Genomic DNA, 17,432 nt, shown 5'->3' on the forward strand with positions numbered 1-17,432 from the left:
AAACAAAACTTCTTTGTTTTCTCGCATTTTTCTATATCTGTCTCAAAAATCCAGTTTTGGTTGGCCCATAATAACCACATCACTTCTACTGTTTTCATGGAGATTGATGCTATATTGCAATACTGTATGCATGTATGTATTTTAGAGTGCATGGATCTCTTACGTTGACAAGTTATAACTTACTGTTAGAGCTACAATGTCACAGTCACAAAAAATGAGACAGATTGAAACAATTTGCTAATTCAAACCTTGTATTAACAGCCTCCTCTTTCTGTAAACTTTTAAGTTCACTCAACCTCAGTCAGACGTGCGTTAAATCAGGAATGACGTTGTGCTGTACGTCACCACTCCTGTTTATACACCAGCCTTATTAGGCCTCTTAAATTCCCCATCGTCAAACTGTAACTGATGACATGCCTCGGGGAATGGGAGAGAAAAACATTTACAGAATGAGATAGAGAGAGATACTGAGAGTAATGAGTTAGACAATTACTGAACAGTGTTTATGACTGCACTGCACAGTAGTCTGACCCCTGAGTACCAGGTCCATTGATAGAAAACAGTCCAGTAGTGTTAAGAAGCTTGTAAAGCTGCCCCCCTCTGGGCTCCCCTTATTCCAAGGACCCAGTGATCGGCAGCAATGAATTTTATCATTCCATAGATGCTGTGGGGGTAACAGTGGAGGAGAAGAGAGTGGGAGGGGGCGCAAATTATGTCTTCTGAACGGTTACCAACATTTTTACTCCTCCTTTGACAAGGTAGCTCATAAACGAACAACTGGTGGGACAAACATATTTGGCCTACAAGCAAGAGGTGAAACGGGTGTAAAGGTTGATTTATCCTCGAAATACCAGCTCTATTAGGTTTTACGATTAACTGTTGAAAAACAACATGTACACTTTAATGCGTTATAATAGATTTCTATTAAATTGAATTAGTTTAATTCTTATTGTTGCAGTATATGCAGTGAGTGAGCCTCTAGCAGTCAGTTAAATGTTTTTTTTCTGCGTTCATGATGCATTCAGCCTGTGTTTCCAGCAGACTGATAAATGATGTGAAAAAACATATTTACAAGCTGATTCATGTTCAGGAAAGTCATATTTTGCAATCTAAACAACTTCACACGAATGCATCATTATATCACACATTTCAAACAATGTACACTTACATACATACAAAAATACAAAGTGCCCCAACCAAATAGGGAACACTGTCTCAGCACTTTGGACACATGTATTACCCCAAATAGCATATTTCTATGCAAATGTTATGAAATGTTTGCTGACAAAGTATCATTGGGTAATGTAATCAAGTCTTTGTTTTGCTTCCTCAGTTGAACAAGTAGATGTACTGAAGGCTCTCGACTTCCAGAGCTCTCCTGAAGGAGTACAGAAAACAACAGGCTTCTGCAAAGTCCGGAGAGGATCCAAACCCGACATCGCTTACAGAGTGGGAAAACAGGCTCAGATCAGCGCTCCAACCAAACAGCTCTTCCCAGGTAACCTCACTCTTTACCTCCCACCGATTATGTGCATTTACACTCATGCTGAACCAGTCAACTTTGCCTGGTTGCTCCGGATAAAAGATAACGGATCTCCTAAAAAAATAGAATTCAATACTTATTTAAGATGTAAACTGTAAGCAGCATTTGAGGATCTGGAGGATAACTTCCCCACGGTTCAGGGGTGAGCTAAATACACATCACAATCACATATTTTGTGATGCGTATGGTATGTTTTTGCATAAAACCTTTGCACAAGCAGCTTTGACACAGGAACACTTGCGCTATCTCAGTGTAAAACAAGCTATCCATCCTTTTTAACAGGGACTAAGTATGCAGCCATGCTAGCTACCCTGTGAGGCTTTGCTTATGCACAGCTGTGCTTTAAGCTCAATGCCAAGATTAGCACTAAACAAAACTAAACACAAAGCACCACTGGTGATGATGGGAATGTCATTTTTACTGGAATTGTAATCCTATAAAGTGTCAGACAAATTTATATTTTGAGCGGTGTAGATATATCAGTCAAGACCAAAGTCATGGAACGAACAAATGACACTGCCATCCCTAGAGCTAGACATGTTAAGCCAACTCAGACAAATAATTGTTTTGGAAGAAAGTGAAACAGATGTTTTTGTTTACTGTCTTGAACTACTTAATGGCAAAACAGAAACATTTTCAACATATTCCAATTGTATTCCAAATGAAACCCCTTAACACCTGTCTTCTAAAATGCAGTGCAGACGTTGAGCAATAATTTTCTGGAAGATGAGTTGAATGCGTTGATGTTTCAGTAAGGATCCAAGAGCCCACAGGGGATGAGAGTCACTCAGCACATGGTGTATGAAATGTCATGTAAACATATGATTCAAATATGAGGCGCAACACCAGATTTTTGTTATTGGATATTTTGGGGAACACAAACCCACAATGTATTACAGCAACTCAATGAGAGGAATATTTCTTTTGATGTTTTGTGGACTCATCTTGTCAATAAAGTGTCTGTCCTTGAGTTTGATTGCTGGCAGACTTCACTAGGCTGTGTTTTGGCTTCAGACTCGGTGTGTGGTGCCTCACTCAAAGTCTGCTGCCCGGCTGTTTGTGAGAAATAAAGCCATATTTATTTTATTAGGAAGGAGTCCATTCAGAGAAAAAAAAAAGCCATTTGACTGTGTAACCATTGGTTTGCTACTTTCTTACACTCATTGCTACTCATAAATAATAATGAACCGTAAGAAGACTTGTGTGATTACTGTTGGCTGTAGAAAACTAATGAGCTGGTGACAGATGTAAATTTACTATTTGTCAATTTTCAATCCTTCCAGTTGCTTTTTTGCTGCTGAAATATGAAACTTGCTGCATTTAGGCATAAATACCACACAATATAATACAACAATAAAATGCACAGCAATTGGAGGCCTGTTTTTTGTTTTTATTACATGGGAAAGTGTAGAAAGAGCCCCCAATTATTACTTAGTCAAAACTAACTTGGATAGAAGGTGTTTAGAAAGGTATTCGTGAGTGCTGTTGAATAAATCCCAATCTGTGCAGTATGTGTTTTTTTTTAGCTTGGCTTGTGATATTGCAGAATAAAAAAACTGTTCAAAATAGTGTGAGGTATTAACTACATTTCTGTGATTTTTGGCATGAACTGACAGCACACTTTACGCTTTCAGTAATGGAAATTTGAAGACTTGAAAGGTGACACGTTGGAGGTGCAATGGAAGCAAAGTGTCAGAATGTCCTCAGGCAGAATAATTAGACTTTTATTTGATCAGGGTTAGTTATTTTCTCATTGAACGCAGCCACTATGGTATTAAAAAATATGGCATTTGTTTGGGTGTTTACTACCCTTGTAAAATTATTCTGGCTACATCAGCACTCTTGAGTACTTTCAGGGGATGCCAAGGTCTCTTTCAGCTTCCTTAACAAACACTGCTCCAGGTCTAGTTGTCTAGACATTGGGGTTTAATGTGTGAAGAGAAAGTCAGAGAGCTAATAAACTTGTCATTATTCAATTGTGTCATTACAATACAATTGCCATTGTAATAACATCAGTAGAAGACAGATGAGTAAATGATATAAGGTCCATTTATAGCTTCGTGTTTATTGTACACTGAAAAAGAGTGGTATCATCTTCCCAACTTATATCATCAAGAAGATGCATTGTACCCTAAATGTCAAACTATTCTCTCAAAGGATAACATCAGTATTTTTCAACCTGGAAGAAGGAAGTTAGGTGTTAAAACTTCTTTGCAACATCCTCAGAAGTTAAGTAAACACTCCAGACGCAACATCCCCACAAGAGCTATGTAATTGAAATTAATAAAAAATGCTGTGGTGAGGTTAAACTGGGGAGTTCCCATATGTGTCACTATATGTATCTGAAGAGCAATGCTGGTAAAAATGTGAACTTACCCAGATTTTGTAACTAAGTATCCGTTTATGCTTTAACATACCAACCTACATGCCTGCTGCTTGTTCAACCTTCAGGAGGAGTTTTCCCAGAAGATTTCTCGATCCTGTTTACCATCAAGCCAAAGGCTGGCCTCCAGTCCTTCCTGCTGTCCGTGTACAACCAGCAAGGTATCCAGCAGCTCGGCGTGGAGGTGGGCCGTGCCCCAGTCTTCCTGTATGAGGACCAGCATGGCAAGCCTGCCCCGGAGGAGTACCCCCTGTTCCGCTCCATCAACCTTGCTGACGGCAAGTAAGTGACTGACGGCTTCTCAAGAGGGCTTGAACATGTTGGGTCAGATGTGGGTGGTAGATTTATTTGGTCCCCTGGATTTTTTTCTTGTCTGTGTCCCATTTTCAGTGTTGAATGTAAAACATCAAGTTGTTGTGAAAGCTTGTGTGATTGGCTTAAGAGCAAAGCAGCCCAATTTGATGCTCATCTTGAGCACTTTATCAAAATGTATAGGTTATATTTTATGCTAAACAAAACCAATCTGCCTAACATTATTTCTCAAGCACTCAGAACATAGTTAACTCTCCTAGCCTGCTAAACAGCTCTGATTTACTGTCATCTTATGTTTGCTCAGTTATTAATGCCATATGGAACAAGTCAGACAGTAATGGCAAATAAACTGCTTGCAGTAATTTGATGACACGCTTTCCTTTTCCAGATTATTTGCAGCCTTTGTATACTGATATGCAGTAATTGGCAGGATCTTCATATATAATGCATAGCTGCCCAATGACGCTGATACAAACCACTTTTAAAGTTACCATTAACCATTTGCACATCTGCTAACAAACAATTCCATGCGTGGCTGTTTATCTGATTGTTGTAAAAAACATTGCAGTGTAAATAAACAAAATCATTTACAATTTTGATATAGGACATATATGTAGCTTGCTGTCATGTGAAGTTTATTAATTTTGACCCTTTTTATGCCAACAAAGCTGCCTATGTATTTATTCACAAGCCCAGGCAAAAGCACTGATAAGATATATTTTTCAATTCATTGGGTTTGCAAAGACTTTTATGATTCTCTCTGACATACTGTATCACCAAATCAAAATACTGTATATTTCCCTGTATACTCAAAGGAACCTGTAAACATTCAAAGGAATAGTCGGACATGTTGGAAAACAAAAAAAGCAGTTGGAAGCAGAGGAAAAGGAAAAAATTATAGTTTTTACACAAGGTGTATATTGTGTTAATTTCTGCGCTTTAGAGCCATTGGTATGCAGATTGTGTAACTTCCAGACAAAGCTTGGCTAGCTGTTTTCAGTCTTTGTGTTGGACCAAACTGTAGTTAATATTTAGCACACAAATATCAAGAGTGGTATGGATCTTTTCGCCGAACTCTGCAAAAAAATGTGCTCCCTAGATGTCACATTTGGGAGCATTCTGGCTGTATTTCTGACCTACTTTCTCCCCTGCGGCACAGATGGCACCGTGTAGCTATCAGCGTGGAAAAGAAAAGTGTCACCATCATCGTGGACTGTAAGAAGAAGTTGACCAGGCCTCTCGGCAGAAGCGACCAGGCCGTCATCAACACAGAAGGCATTACTGTCTTTGGCACCAGAATTCTGGATGAAGAAGTCTTTGAGGTAGGGCGGCCATATTGAATCCCTAATTCACCCAGATTAAGCTAGCTGTGTTGTGACGACTATGGTGTGAATGTGTTTAAACGAATGGTTTGAAATTTTGGGAAATGCACTTATTTGCTTTTTTGACAAGAGTTAGGTGAGAAGATGGATGCCACGCTCATGTTTATGTTTTAAGTATAAATCTTTAGATTAGTTTGGGTTAGCATAACGACTGGAAGTTGGGGGAAACAGCTAGTGCCTGCCTGGCTGTGGCCATTAAGACATTTCCTGTAAAACTTGAACTTCATTTTTACATTGGTGTTTGTACATAGATAAAACATAATAGATGCAACGTGATCATTAAGATGTGTTTGCAGGAATATTTTTTAACTTTGAGAGAGTCATGCCAGCCCAGTCTTTATGCTAACCCAAGCTAATCGCCTTCTTGCTCCAGTTCCATACCTAATGCACACATATGAGAGAAAGTGAATACGTGTGCTTCCCATATTCCTTGAATGCCTCCCTTGGTTGTATCAGTGCACAGGTCTCAAGAATGATTAATGTAAATTGCTACATTATCTTTCTTATTATCTTGCGTAGTTCTTCCTGTCTTTGAAAGATACAACACAGTTCACCAATAGTTTGCTTCAAGATGTCTCCATCATCTCCACATGAGTGTCTTTCTGGAATATAATGCAGATATTCATTTAATTGAAGGGATTATTTTTTGAGGGAGTTTGGAAAACTTTCCAAGATGCCAGCGATTTCTCCATTCTGGTTGGGTATGAATGTAATTGAAAGCATATTGTGAATCTTACCCTCAATGAGCCTCATTTACCATTGTGAAAAGGGACTATTGAGTGTCTTATACTTTAAGTACAATACTTTAAGGCCAGACATTTTTATGTGTCTTTCATTTACTTGTTCATTCAGTAAATGGTGAATTTTATTGGCCAGAACAACAATATTGGCTTTGTATACTTTGCAAGAGTCATGGCGGGCAATGTCTGTGGAAAGGCTACTTGCACACTGTGTTGTCCAAAGGGCTTTTTTTCCTCTGAACACTGGTTTGGATTTGTTTGAATAGTTTACTTAATAAAAAAAAGACGAATAGTCTAATAGGCTTCAGTTGTTCATATATGACGGTGTGTTATTTGAGTTGCATGTATTTTGCCACCATTTGTGTGAGGATTTTATATTATTCCCTCAATAACTGTGTGCACAATCAGAATTAGTGTCTGGTCACTGAGGTGGTGATTGTGAAATGGAGGTCCTAGCTACCAGGTTTTGCACAGGTAGCTCTGAGTTGAGTGGAAAATGTGAGCTGAATGCTAGCTCCGAAAACAATAGCCTTTCTTTGATGTCTGCATGTGGAATGCTTGCTAAGTAGAACAGCTTGCAAAATGTTTGCCTCCAGGTCAAACAGGACTTTCCACAGAGGAGCCACTTGGAGTCCACCCTTTTCCAGTGGTAGGGTTTTGGCAAGCAGGTGCCATTGCTAGATATAGAGGTTCAATGTACAGACAAGTTTATGCCACTATAAGAAGAGTCGATACAATTTACAGCAAGATTTTTGTACATTTGCCATTTTCTATTGTATTAAAGTACAATGAGCACAACCATAGTAAATTAGAACACAAGAGAGCCAGAAAGCCACAGGGATTAGAGTTGGGGTTGTAATTAAGGTAATTGAGAGTTAGGTGGAGAGTATGAGAGGAGCTTAGCACTTTCACCAAGCCTTTTCTATTTTTAATGCTGATTTAAGACCAACCATTTGACTTTTGTGAGTGCTCTTTGTTTGAACATATATTACACTAAATGGTGTTGAATTACAGAGTAATTTTTTTTTCTTTCCCTTATTTAAAACCTGGTGAAGAGGAAATTATTATTTTTGTTCCAAAGGGTTTAGCCTTTTTTTTTGCTTGTTCCAATGTGGTTTTAATTAGTGTATCACACAATAGCAATGTTGTGGTGGCCCAGCTAGAAATGCTGCCATATCTTCAACTATAATTATTTCCACTTCAAGTTTGACAACCCTAGATTTGTTGATTGCAAACTGGCTACTTGTAGACACACTTCACCGATAATGGCAACAAAATCATACTGGCCTGGGTTTTCTCCTATAGATAAAAACAGGTTTGTAAAGTAGATGTAAGCCATGTGTTGGAGTCGGATTTCTTCCTTGGATTATACTTTGGCATCCATTCTACAGCGGTTATAGATATACTACTACAATCAGAATACCTTAGGCCCAAATGAGAGAAGAAATTATAACTTTAAATTCTTTGAATAATACTATTTTAATTAAAAAAATTCAAAATGTTACCGATTATCTCACAGTAACATAACTAGGTAGTATCACGTGAGTTACTCCCACCTTGAATTCATTAGGGAAAGTTGGAAAGGTGTTTGAGATTAAGCAATGATGATCACACTTTATTTTATTTTAGGTTATTCCTCAAAGACATAAATCTAAACATTTCTGTGTGAGTGCGTGAACACAATGATTGGTTGTAGAATTGGATGTGATTCAGAGGGGCTACAGTTAAAATACAGAGGTTTTTGTTTGTGTGTTTTTGAACTGTAATGTGTTTCATAATCTCCTGACATGTTCTTATGGATCCCACTGTAGCTGTAGACAAAGATAGAATTCCATTCCTTGAAAAATAGCCTTACCTAACCCTGACCATTTCCAACCCTAACCAAAGCATCAAAGGTATCTATGTTATATATAAACATGAAGAACTATGGATTTATAGTTATGAAAAAAATAAAATAGATTAAGAAATTGTGGCGTTTAGCATATTAAACTTGAGCTTCCCGACTTTGGAACTATTCTTCAGTTTAATTACGGAGGTTGGCTGGGAGCTTTCTCAGTAAAACTGCTTTGAGCTGTGAGCACATGGCTAACCTACTGCAGTAGATTGCATAAGCAGGTGTCAAAGTTGGAAGCACAGGGGAGAGTGAAGGCTTGGGGAAAATATGATCAGTGTGTGCTTAGTCTTGGCTCAGATTGCACAGCTGTTTAAAAGATATTTTCACTGATCAGACCTCCAAATGCCTTTTTTCCCCCTTCTGCTTTTCTCTCTTTTAAATAAACGCCACGCGGTATTTGAATCAGCTCTCATTTTTATGTAAATCTACTCTTCAGACTTTAAAGGATAGGGCTGGATACATTTTTTTGCCTTCTGTCAGTGTGTTTACGCGTGCGTTGTTTCATATGCATGCATACAAGTGTGTGTGTGTGTGTGTGTGTGTGTGTGTGTGTGTGTGTGTGTGTGTGTGTGTGTGTGTGTGTGTGTGTGTGTGAGTGTGTATCTGTGACGAGGCAAAGATAGTTTGTTTATGTGTCTGTCATTACTGCACAGTAGATTGTTCCAAAACGCTGTCCTTCAATCAGGACAGTCTTTGGCGAAGGACTCTAACAAGGCTCTGATGGGCTCCAAGCCGTAAAGTGAATCGTTGTTTATGGTTGACTTGGCAGGAGGAGAAACGGTCTGTCTGTTTCTCATCTGCCTCTGTCAGTTATCACCCTCCAGTACTTGTCACACAATGTTTTGGTTAGGGTTTTGTAATAGAATACAGTGACTGATTCATATTTGTACGAGTGTCGCTGTTACTGAGAGGGGCATCAGTCACTGATATTTTCAACATGTGTTTATATGAAGAAACAGAAGTCTATGAATTGTCTTTGTCCAAGTGTGCCTGTATCTGACCTCCATGTCCCTTGTTTTTAACCATCACTAACTGGTCCCAGAACAGTCATGAAGTAGTGGACCCAAGGTGCTTCTTAAAAACGTTTGCGGATGGAAAGTAGCAGATTGAGGCGAAAGAGACTTGAGAGAGAGAGAGAGAGAGAGAAGAAAGGGCAGGCAGACAAGCAAGCAGATGGTTCCAACTGTTCAACAGTTTTGTGAGCTACTGGCAGATGAAATGTTTTAATATTTGAAGGGTGCAGGACGTTTGTATGCCTCCAGTGCTTGAAAAGAAACTTTATCCTTGCGCTGACCACAAAGGCTGCATTTAATAAAAAGCTGGGAAGGATTAGGAGAGTATTATATGGTTTTCCTCTTCTCTGTTCTTTGTTAATTGTTGTCCTTGTACAGTGTTGGAATTCCATCTGTCTATTTGTTCTTTCGAGATCTGCTCCCCTCCCAGAGTCTGGAAAAGCAGGCTTTTTAGATGATAAAGTAAAGAAAATACAGAAGTAAGTTAAGGCTACAAAAGCTACTGCAAGTTTGCACGATTTGCATTTTAAAAACAGAAACATCTGCAAGAGACTGTTCATTAGAGCAGCTGTATTCTGCATGACCTCTGAACTGGTGATGATGGTTCAGTGTGACAGGCCGGTTACAGTGACGCCGTAAAGGTTCTGTGACAGATAGTTCCAGGAAAAGGCCGTACTTGGGACATTACTTCTGTCAAAGTAAGATGTGAATATACATCTGAAATGTCATCTTGAATCTCAAACAAAGCTGCAGTAGTGAGGACTGTCCTTTCATTCCTTCATTCATGTTGAGAGCCCATACAGTAACCCTATTAAGCCCAGCTAATATCCTGGTACCATGTAAGTGTGCTGTCTCTTAAATAGTGGAACGTTTGTAAAATGAAAATTGATCTCTCAAATGTATAATTTGCAGTCACAGCGCTTCCTCCCAGCCTCTGCCTTTTATGCATTTGTTTTACTCAGACTGCAGATGCTTTAGGCATATTTCCAAATGTGTCTTCCAGGTGCATTATTATCCTCCAGCTGTTCCTTGCAGGCAAATTGACCTGTTGCACCTGGACACAGACAACAATCTTTCAACCACCTAGTTACGTACATGTTGTTCTGTAGGCGTTAGTGGAAACTACGTGTCATTTTTTGAACAGTGTAGAGTAGGGTTGCAGAGTTGGATCATAGTAGAATGTTCCAGAGCCCAAGATTGTGTCTTCAAATGTTGTATGTAGACGAATCAACAGTTCAAAGCCTGAAGATATTAAATTTACATTATATAGCGTATGAGAACAATTATACTACACACAATGTGTGTGGGGCGTTGGGGCAGGGAGACAAAGAGCAGAAAGAAATGGAAACAATTTAGGAGGCACTGGGTTATTTCCACAATAGCATCATATGTGTATTTCAATATTGTAGAAAGATGTAACCTTCAATAGCTGTATATCGTGACACCAGGAGCGTGGATGGTTTTAGGTTTTACCAGCCCCAGTCTTCAGGTCGCTATCCCTCCAGACATTAACACTCTAATGTTGATACAGTCTCTAATTCAAGTATGGTCTCAATTTTGTGGAGTCAAATACAAACTACATCTTTGTTTACGCCTTTAAATTAGTCTCAACAAATGCAAGATGAGAAAACCCCTGTGCCTCCTGTCATCTCTGATCCGGCGCCAGCGGGAGCTGTCTTCATCTAATCAAAAGTTGTGTGTTGATTTTTGAGGTCGGTCATCTGATTTATGCTCATGGATGAGACCAGACGTAAAATACTCACTTGATTACAATCCCCCCCCCCCCCACCCCCCCCCCCCCCCCCCCCCCCCACCCCCACACCTCTATCCTTTTGAGTGGCAGTCAGAAGCTCATACTTGATGTCCTATTAAGAAAGAGGTCAGATTTCATGGTGGGCCGAGGGCTTTTAATACCGCCCACAATCAGCCGGTTGTTTTCCTTAAGTGACTTTTGTTCCTGGGAGGAGTAGGCTGTGTGTTGGGAGGGATACTCTTCATAGGGTCACCTACTCCAGCGAGAATCAAGTGGTATCTGTTCGCTGTTTTACCTTTCATCGCTTATCGTCAGGACGTATAGGGATTCAATAATGATTCAGGTCTCTTCTCTTGACTTTGATCAGTCAGGCTCATCCTTTGTCCTTTTATGTACTTTTCCCCGTCGCATGGTTGTTGTTACAGTGTGCATTGAAGGCTAACATGTGTCCAGGCGTGTTGTATTTACACCCACATGCACATTGTACGCAGACCCATTAATAGATTGACTGTAGTGTAGCCTAGACAGATTATTTATCCCACTGTGTCTGTGCCAGCTCTGAGCTCTCAGCCAGGGCATTGCTGTAGATCATTCCTGGGATTCTTAGGAGGAACCTCAACAGATGCTAGAGAGATGTGCAAGGCAATCTAGACAGTAACATCAACAAGAGCACCAAGATGCAGACAAAGGAGACACTGAGGGTAAAAGGAGAGAGGGGGAACAGTGAGGGTGAAGCCGGTTGCGGAGTATGGGAGTGATTGATACACCGACTGGCTTTTTAAATGGGCCAAGTATGTGTGGTCTCTTGACAAGCCCCGCATGACGTTTTGGACTCTTCTGCAGATTTTCACCACATGTTTGTTTTCCTGTTGTAGTTCATGTCATGTACCTGTATTTTCTTAGTAAATATACATAAATTAAAGCAATAAGTGAGCCCAAATGAACATAAACGGCTGCACACAGGAAGACATAGACAGGAGGAGGTGGGCACAGATATCGCCAAGTGCAATATGTCTATTTTTTTTTACTTTTCTCTCTGTTTCTTTGTATCCATTTGTGTTAAATTATAACAAGGACATTCAGTGCGTAGTGGCTGAATGACTATCGTAAATTAGCGACTTTATAGCTGCGTTGTAGAGGTTCAGAAGGTGCAGGCTGAACTCTTGTGAGCAGGTTATGTTCCCCTTTTTTTTCACTGAGCGTGGGTTCATAAAGCACAAATTCTCTTTTTAGCAGAAATGCCCTGCTCCACACTCAGTTGCACACATTCACACCTGGAAGCTACTTTGTACAACATCAGTTTAATCCGTTGGCCACATCTGGGCATTGAATACCTTGCTCATGGGAGGGGGGAGCTGATTTATTCTGCTCTCTGGGAATCAAACCTTTGGTCACGCATGTTTGCTTTAGGCCACTGCTGCCTGTTATTCTAAGGTGTATGTGGAGTAGTGGAAGAGACCATTTCAATTCAATGTACGGTTCTTCTCCGTTTGCTTTTAGAACATTTAGCATTTTTACAATTACAGTTCTACTTGATAGCTTCCCTGCTACACATCTGATACAGACCATGGTTGAAATGTTGAGATTGTGTGTGTGACTGTTTGAAACAACTGTGTCCTTTTGTCACTTTGTATTAATCTTTCCTTCCCTAATGTGAGTAAAAGCTACACTTTACTCCAAGATCCTGTAAACTGTTGCCATTCTATGCCCTTAACTACGTGTATAATGTGTTTTCCCATAATTGGGATCCTCAAATGAATGATAACCCAACATAAGCATTAATGGCACAACAGGTGACAACAGTAGGCATTAGACCAAGTGTAGAATTTAAACTTGTGTGTATCTTTTGGTTGTTGTTTGTGTTGTTATATACCCTGTTTGGGTTTTACTGATCATGTATGATGCGAGGACGGGGCGGTGTATATCTAATGTGTTCCAGAGGTCTAAGCTTGTACAGATGTGTCCTTCTGTAATTTAATGCAATCTGCATGCATGTGCTTCCTCTTTAGGGGCCACCCTGACAGCCCCGTTCTTTCACCTTTACACGGCACTTAGGTTATTTTCCCTGTTGTTTTGGTCCCCAAACTCCGGTTGAATTCTGAAAAAGGCCAGCTTAGTTGCCCATATGGTTGATGGGTATAGATAACATTCTCCACACCCGTGGCATAGCAGTTCCTGGTTTCAGAAATTCCTTAGGAGACGATCATGGAAAAAGAGCCTTTGGCTGATGGAAGGGGATCTAATTTCCTTTTCCAAAAGCTCATGAAAAACAGACAGTCTCAGATAAGTACAGACCTTGGTTATTTATCTGCTGTGTAAGGGGACTTGCCATCCCTATTGGCTGAGTGGGGGGACTGTACAATAGTTCTTTTTTAAATTCTTACAGACTCCCTTTACAGCCTTGATTTATTCCATAAAGTAATATGTAATTAACAGTCAAGACACCACTTCCTCTGGTACGGCACAGCATCTGCCTTGTTGTTTTGCCACATTTTATTATCCCCACATTGGTGCAAAGTTGAGACAATCAAGCGAGGAGTAATAGGTGTATACTTTATGGACATTAACACTTGGTTTGTATTTGTAAGCAGGAAAGAAAAGATATTGAGTTATTTTGGGTGTCAGGCCATAGGAAAGTCACGTTCATTTTCTGCACATACGATGTTAGCTGATTAGCAGTTGCAGCACTTCCCAAGGCTTGGATGGGCATGAAATTCAAGTTGAATTTTCAGTGCAAAAGATTAGCAACCATGTCAGAAAATATGTTCCTTTAATGAAAAAGTCAAAAGCCAAACCCTTTTAAAACGTTTAAGTAGAGCTGAGTAAATTAAAATCTTGTATGTATCAACTCCAATCACATCACAGAGTTTAAAATCCGGTTACATTAGTGTGCCACTAGTGTGACACTAAAGACTACCATTCGTGAAAACAGTGTCAATCCATTCACTTTTTGGATTCTGGATCAAGTTTGGATCAAATCCAGTCAGCAACTACTGTGCCTAGTTTTTTTTCCCAATAGCAATGACAAATGGTTCTGAATTGGCTACAGCTCTTTTTCGTGCCTCTGACTGGCTTCTCCTCAACAGCAACAGTGCCTGAGGCTCCTCTGTATTGTAGTATTTGGAGCCATTTGCCAAACCACACTGGAAACTTAATCAAATTGATGGTCATAACATAAGCCTATAGTAGAAAGTTTAGAAACACAGAGGATAAAGGAAAAATCTGACATGGGAATTTACAATTGGGCCTGTGAAATTTGTTGACATGGCTTCAGATGCTGACATGCTACTTTTCTTCTTCTTCTCTTACAGGGTGACATCCAGCAGCTGCTGATAGTGGCAGACCCCAGAGCAGCCCATGATTACTGTGAACACTACAGCCCTGACTGTGAAACCCCCAACCACCACGACGCCCCCCAGGCTCAGCAACCTGAGGGCGAGGTCAGTATCTGGAGAGGGGGAGAGGGGGAGACTGGGAGACTGGGCGACGTGGATTTAGAGATATGGTGGGAGGAGTAGTTAGCCGGAGGGAGGGAAGAGGGAAAAGAGAGTAGGCAGGGAGAGGGAGGGAGGGAGGGAGGGAGCGAGGAAAGGAAGGAGGGAATCCCGGAGGGATAAAATATGGGAGCTGGAGTTGAGAATTAGTAAGGACGATAACAGGCATTTGGAAAGAGGCCTTCAAACGTGGGGGGTGTTAGTAAAATACGAAGTAAGAGAATACATTCGGAAGCTTAGATGCATGGAGTTGAAGTGGATACATTTGAAAGATGGGATGACTTAAAGTCAAACTCAAATTTGAATTCTCCTCACTTTTTGTGTGAGGAAACAAAAATTCCAATGTTATTACAACTGTTGTGCGTATTCTTCTTCTGTCTTTCGACATAATTATGGAAGCGAAGTCTTGGCTTTAAGCCTGCAGGTCGCTGTTTCCCATGGCAACGGTTCACTGACATTTGAGGGCCGTTGTTGCTAGGAGATGTGCTGTCAACTTCTGTGGCGAGCTACTGACTGAAGAACGCCATTGACTTTAAAAAGAGAGATTTAGAGAATGAGAAAAAGTAGAAACATGATGCTTCGGGGAACAGAAGGAAGAATTCAAGGTTGGCTAGGTAGTCTGAGATACACATCAAGTCCCCAATAGTAGATCATATTTTCCGTGGTTCAGGCCAGTGCATTTCTCAAATTATGGGATCTTAAATCATTTTTACAAACAGTCCTTCAGGCAAAAGTACTTTGACAGAGACAGACTTCTATGACCTTGTATGTCAACTCTAATATTGCTTTCTTTAGTCTGTGTTTTACTCGTGGAAACATGCTGACATATATCAAAATACATTGTTGAGTCTGAGCTCATCTTCTAAAATGTTATTTCCATTGGCTCCAAAACATCATTTGTGGCCTTATCAGCCAAATCTCTTAATTGTTCTTAACAGTGTTTTGTGTCAGGGCCTCCTCTTTCTTTTCATCTTCATTTTTTTTTATCTTGCTGGTTCAAGCCTTTTTTGTCAGCTGACATTTTCCTTCAGTATTTCACTAAATAACTGATGAGCTCACACTGGAAACTTTTCCTTTTTCCCTGCCACGAAGTCTGAGCCCACTTTGGAGTGGCCCCGTGATTTATATCACTAACGAGTTCTGCAGGCTCTGCCCAGACTCCCAGGGAAATTTAAGCTTTTCCTTCCCCAGCTAGACTCGCAGTACCTGGAAAAGTAGACTTTAGATCCCTGGTTCAAGAAAAAAAAAATGAGGAGCCGGTTCTCTATTTGAAAATATTGGCTGTACAGTGGGTACCGTGTCCTGGAAAATATAGTCTTCACCATCAAGTTACTCTTCAACGCCAAGACGAGGAGCATTTCAATTCTAAATAGACAACAGGGATCAGTTTTGTTTTAAGAACGTTGTTGATGTGGTTTATTTATTGTTGGTTTCGGTACGACTATAACAGGAATGTTTTTTCTACATTCCAACTCAATTCCTGCACAGCTGAAAAATATTTCATCGGGAGGACAACTCACTGTTGTAGAATTTAAAAACTCACAACTCACCAGTTTTTAAAATTTAAAAAGTGTTTGTTGATGTCTGAACTTCATGAATCATCCCTCAATAGTTCTTAAACTGAACCTCTACAACTCTACAAAAGCACAGAGCGAAAGCTTTGACCTTAGCCTCTGAAGACGCTCCTTGACCTGAAGCACACTGCCTCTGCAGTCATCAGCCACATGTCTGCAGCTGGGTTAAAAGAGGAAGAGGGAGTGATTCAAAAAGAGGAAGGGGGAGCTTTTTTTATGAGCCCACTTCAGTATTTACGCCTTTCATCCAAGCCTGTGGTGAAGGCCTTCAGCTCAGCCAAGCACTTCGACATCGTAAATCTTTACAAATCTTTCCTTCGTTCTCTATCTTGCTCTGTATTTGTCCCTGACCCTCTCCTTCTCTCCTCTCAATCAGTTTATTTTGTCTGGCCAAAACCTTCCTCATGTGTGACCCCTGTCTCTCTCTCTGGGCCACTGAACGGAGGCCAGACCAACATTGCAGCAGGCCGTGGATCTTGTATTATTTTTATGAGCTCAGTAGTCGTCCAGGGACTAACATTAATCCCTGTGCTGATAGGGGCTTGTCTCTTAACTTAATTTATCTCTGCCTTTTTTTTTTTTTTACATTAATAAAACGGCAGATAAGGAGAATTCTTTGACATTGACTAAATTGCATAATATTTCATAGGTTGTGGATAGTGTACCAATAAATGCTCATCAACATTGGTGACTCAAAGGAATGGTCTGACAGTTTGGGGAATCTGCTTATCAGCGTTCTTGCAAAGAGTTTGATGAGATGATCAATACCACTCACATGTCTGTATGGCTAATATGGAGCTGTAACCAAGAGACAATTAGCCTAGCTTAGCATAAAGACTGGAAGCAGTGTGGAACCATCTAGCTCTGTAAAACTGCTTGATGTTTTCAATTTTTGTACGTATTAAACAAATTAAATATATATATATATATATATACGCTAACTGTCTCCTGGCTCCATTTTCATAATTAACGGCCAGATGTAAGAGGTATCAATCTTTTACTCTCACCCTTGTGAAGAAAGTGAATGAAGGCATTTCTCCAAATGTTGAACTAATATTTTAAAGTAAGCCACTGTTGAAGCCAGTCTCAAATTTGAATATGGAATGCTTTGAAGAACCCAAAGAAAAATGTCCTGAACACATGATGTTGTCACAGAGACTGGTTTAACAGTGGTTTTACGCCATGCTTCTGCATTCTGTATGTTCCCTATAATTTACCGACATGCGGTGAGTCAGGACCGCTTAGGGTTTCTGTTTTAAAAGGCCCATTATTGAAACCCCAGGGCCATTGTTGGCATACAGAACTAAGCGGCAGAGGCAGATGCGTTAATGCTGGCATCACATT

General features: G+C 40.2%; 1 protein-coding gene across 1 annotated transcript in view; it reads left to right on the plus strand.

Annotated features, from left to right (window-relative positions):
* Window positions 1–323: 323 nt before the first annotated feature.
* Window positions 324–17,432, plus strand: part of LOC306706044 (collagen alpha-1(XI) chain-like) — a gene marked incomplete at its 5' end in the record, with an annotated part of 71,747 nt that continues 54,638 nt past the window's right edge. The window contains 5 exons of the mRNA XM_079172955.1: window positions 324–336; window positions 1,334–1,498; window positions 3,995–4,208; window positions 5,398–5,560; window positions 14,332–14,460. Coding sequence (XP_079029081.1) covers window positions 324–336; window positions 1,334–1,498; window positions 3,995–4,208; window positions 5,398–5,560; window positions 14,332–14,460 — 684 coding nt within the window. The remainder of the gene's footprint in view (window positions 337–1,333; window positions 1,499–3,994; window positions 4,209–5,397; window positions 5,561–14,331; window positions 14,461–17,432) is intronic.

This window comes from Pholis gunnellus (assembly GCF_910591455.1).
Source record: "Pholis gunnellus genome assembly, chromosome: 14".
Classification (NCBI taxonomy): Eukaryota; Metazoa; Chordata; class Actinopteri; order Perciformes; family Pholidae; genus Pholis; species Pholis gunnellus.